Here is a 3,347-nt window from a genome sequence, read left to right on the forward strand (position 1 = left end):
GCCAGGGGACTTGCAATGACCCCAGCCAGTTCCTTTAGGACTCTAGGGTGAAGATCATCCGGGCCGGCTGACTTAAAAACGTCCAGCCCCTCCAGAAGCTCCCTAACTAAATCCTCACTCACCCTAGGCCCAGGTGAGCCTCCCCCGGGGCCCGAAGGGGGCCCAGCAGGGAGGTGACAGTTCTGGTCCTTACTGAGGAAGACAGAGGCAAAGAAGTTATTAAATATGTTGGCTTTGTCGTCTGGCGTGACAACCAGTTTCCCCGTCTAGTCCTGCAAGGGACCCACATTTCCTGGGGCCTTCTTTCTACTCCCTATGTATTTAAAAAATGACTTCTTGTTGTCCTTAATCTGGGAAGCCAGCCCCTGTTCCATCTCTGCCTTGGCCTTCCTAACTTTGTTTGTTTGGGTTTTTTTTTTTTTTAAATATATTTCTATAGCTAGATAGATAGACAACCAATCTTACCAGTCTTCAAAACCCAAAACACAGTTTCAGAAACATACACCTGTTACAAAACTCATTTCCATGCACCTATGCACCCACACACCCATTGCAATAGTCACACCTGCATACTTGTGTTCCTGTGCACCTGTCCTGATGCCACAATGATTAGGTTAGTGCAGCCTATCTGAATAAGACTTATGGTAGTGCCTTGGTAGTGCCCATTGAGTGCAATCCCTCTCACTGCTGACTCTTTTTAAAGTCATGTTAATCCACTACATTGCACATATTTTGACTTTCTCTTCACTCCCGTAGCTGAGCTATACCTTTCTTTCTGATTTAAAATGATTCCTGTTTCTTCACCACCTTAAATGTCTAGAAAATATCATCAAATGGCACTAAATAATTCACCCAGAAGCCCTTTGCTGGCCCCTCTCTTAGCCTGGTTTCCCTATGCATATAGAGAGGTTTCCCTATGCCTTATCTGCACATAACATTTTGGAAGAAAACACCATCTCCATTCATGAGTGGGGGCTGATTACCACGTGGATCTTTTGTGGAAACTCACTGGAGTACATACACATGCATAGTGAGCAATGCTGAGCTGTGGGGTCACCATGGCTTGAAATGCTGTTGACTCTGTTGGGGCCCAACCCAATGACATATGTGGTAAATCATGAGCCTTTGGCTTTGGACTAATATCATGTATAGCTTGTACATGTAAGTGCCAAAGTGATATTTAAAAGTGCATTACTGGAGTACCTGTGCTAGAACTTACAGCAGCTTCAAAAAAGATAAAATGTATCCTTTCTGGATGAACTAAGTCTATGGGTACCATATGCAAAATGTTACAGCTATGTTTATGTCAAGGTGGTTTTTTTCAAATTTGCTCCTCACTTCTATGTGCTCAGGAAAACCAGAATCTGACAGTAAAGGGGGGAAAGGGGCTGCAGAGGGAAGAAGTTGTCGGGGGGGGGCATAGGAGCAACCTGATCCCCCCAGATTTATTTTCCCTGTTGTAACAATAGGAGGGTATGAAAGGGTGCTTGACATGTACTTTACGAGGAGAGAGTGCTTGAAAAGCAGCCTGCAGGTGTGGCAGGGGCTGTTTGGGGAGTCACCTGAAACAGAAGGGGCCTAGGCTTGAGGCATATAAGCCCAGGGCATGAGCTGGTTAGACAGTCTAGCCCCAGGAGCCACAGAGAGATGAGCTCCTGGCAGTAGGGCTCCTAGCTGAACATCTGAGCTGGGGATAAGTTCTGGAGGTTGCAGGAGAGACTAAGGGATAGAGGAGCTCCCTAGGGGCCCAGTAAGGAGTCTGGGAGCCCAGAGAGGGGCTGAATGTGGGATCAGGAGGTCCCAGAGGGATGTCTGAGTGGAATAAACATCAATGAGTATTAACACTTGCAAGGCATGGGGCGTGGTGTAGGGGTAGACAGAGCCACTCAATTAGCCCTTAAGGCAATGACCATGGGCACCTGGTGGTCATGAGGAGATCAGGTTTCAGAAACCCTGGGGAAGCTTCCTTTATCTAAAAGTGAGATGCATCAAGGCATGGTGGATGAATGAAGAGGTGATTGTCCACAGACAAAAGGGTGGATAAGGGCACTGCAGCCACCCCTGCAAGGGAACCCTGTTACAGAGGGGAACAAACCTCCAATAATTAGATTCTCTACCTAGAAAATTGTATGAAATGTATACATTTTACATATATAGAATCTAATTATTGGCGGTCATTTTATAATCAGGATCATCTTATATTTGAGCATAATTAAGATGATGGGCCTTTTTCAAATCTCTGTATTCAAATACCTTTAACTTTAGGAGGAGATTGAAATCTGAATTTCACATCTGCACTCTACTTTTGTAGGGAGCTGAATTATCACATATTATTGCTCCTAATGCTTATTATCCATCCATAGATTTCAGAGATTTGTAAAGATATAGGCATTTAATTGTGTCCATATTATAATTGGGGAAACAGACACAGAAAGTCACAGCAACTTAAAGCACAGTAAAAGGAAAATGCTTTTCTCAAAACAATGTTAGGAATTCTCCAACACAATGGGAGCCAATTAATTCTGAAGACAAATTCTGAGGGATAAATCCAAAATCAAATAAAACCCCTGTGAGTGGGCTCAAATGAGGAATTTTTCCAGGATTAACTTTTAGAAGTTCCTATCCAGTCCTGTTCTAGGGATGGGATTGGTTCCACAAGAGAAAGTGCTGGGACCCTATTTAAAATGCAGTTGAATGCTCAAGGAACCATGCAGGCCCATGGCTTATTGGATGATATCCATACTGGCTGAGTGCTCCTGATAGGTCTGCCCCCAATGCCCAATTGTTTGCCCAGGATTCCTGTTATAAGGGAATAACTCCAGCTAGACGGGTTCTATACAAGCCCCTTGGTTCTGAAATCTGACAAGTATGTGGCTCTGGTTGAAGCCAGAGATGTCACTTGCATCTATGCTGTAGTAAGGTTGAAGTTATTCCTTGACTTATCTTAATCTAAATCCCATCTTAGGTTCAATATTGCAGTCAGCTGAACGCTCTTTTTCACTGGTGAAAGGTGGAAGGGCAGAGTATGCTGGAGCTCTGGCCTGGGAGAAAAAAGGGGCTTTTCCAGGGCAAAAAGTATTCACAGACTGGCTGGAATCAACAAAGGAGAATCCTGTTGTGGTTGATTATGAGGTAAGAGTAAAAAACATTAGCAGGAAATAAGGAAAATTAATGTACCGTTGAAGCAAATAGAAGGCCTTCCATTCTTAAGCCACTCCTGTGTATTACGGTGCATACATTCTGGGAAGGTAGGGGAGGTTAGATCAAGTTAAAAATGGCCACCTACTCTAAGGTAAATTGAGATGAGGAGACTACCAGGGGGCAGGGTGGGGCTTGGGGTGATCACA

The 3,347-nt window shown here is 44.3% G+C and overlaps 1 protein-coding gene across 2 annotated transcripts in view; it reads left to right on the forward strand.

The window, feature by feature from the left end:
- Positions 1-3,347, forward strand: part of LOC109297863 (complement component C6-like) — a 54,119-nt gene that overhangs the window by 34,333 nt on the left and 16,439 nt on the right. For both annotated transcript variants that reach the window (XM_019517918.1, XM_019517919.1), the window contains one exon: positions 2,966-3,132. In XM_019517918.1, the coding sequence (XP_019373463.1) occupies positions 2,966-3,132 (167 nt within the window). The remainder of the gene's footprint in view (positions 1-2,965; positions 3,133-3,347) is intronic.

The sequence above is a fragment of the Gavialis gangeticus genome, unplaced genomic scaffold (assembly GCF_001723915.1).
Source record: "Gavialis gangeticus isolate Ggan-Ray unplaced genomic scaffold, GavGan_comp1, whole genome shotgun sequence".
In the NCBI taxonomy this organism is placed as follows: domain Eukaryota; kingdom Metazoa; phylum Chordata; order Crocodylia; family Gavialidae; genus Gavialis; species Gavialis gangeticus.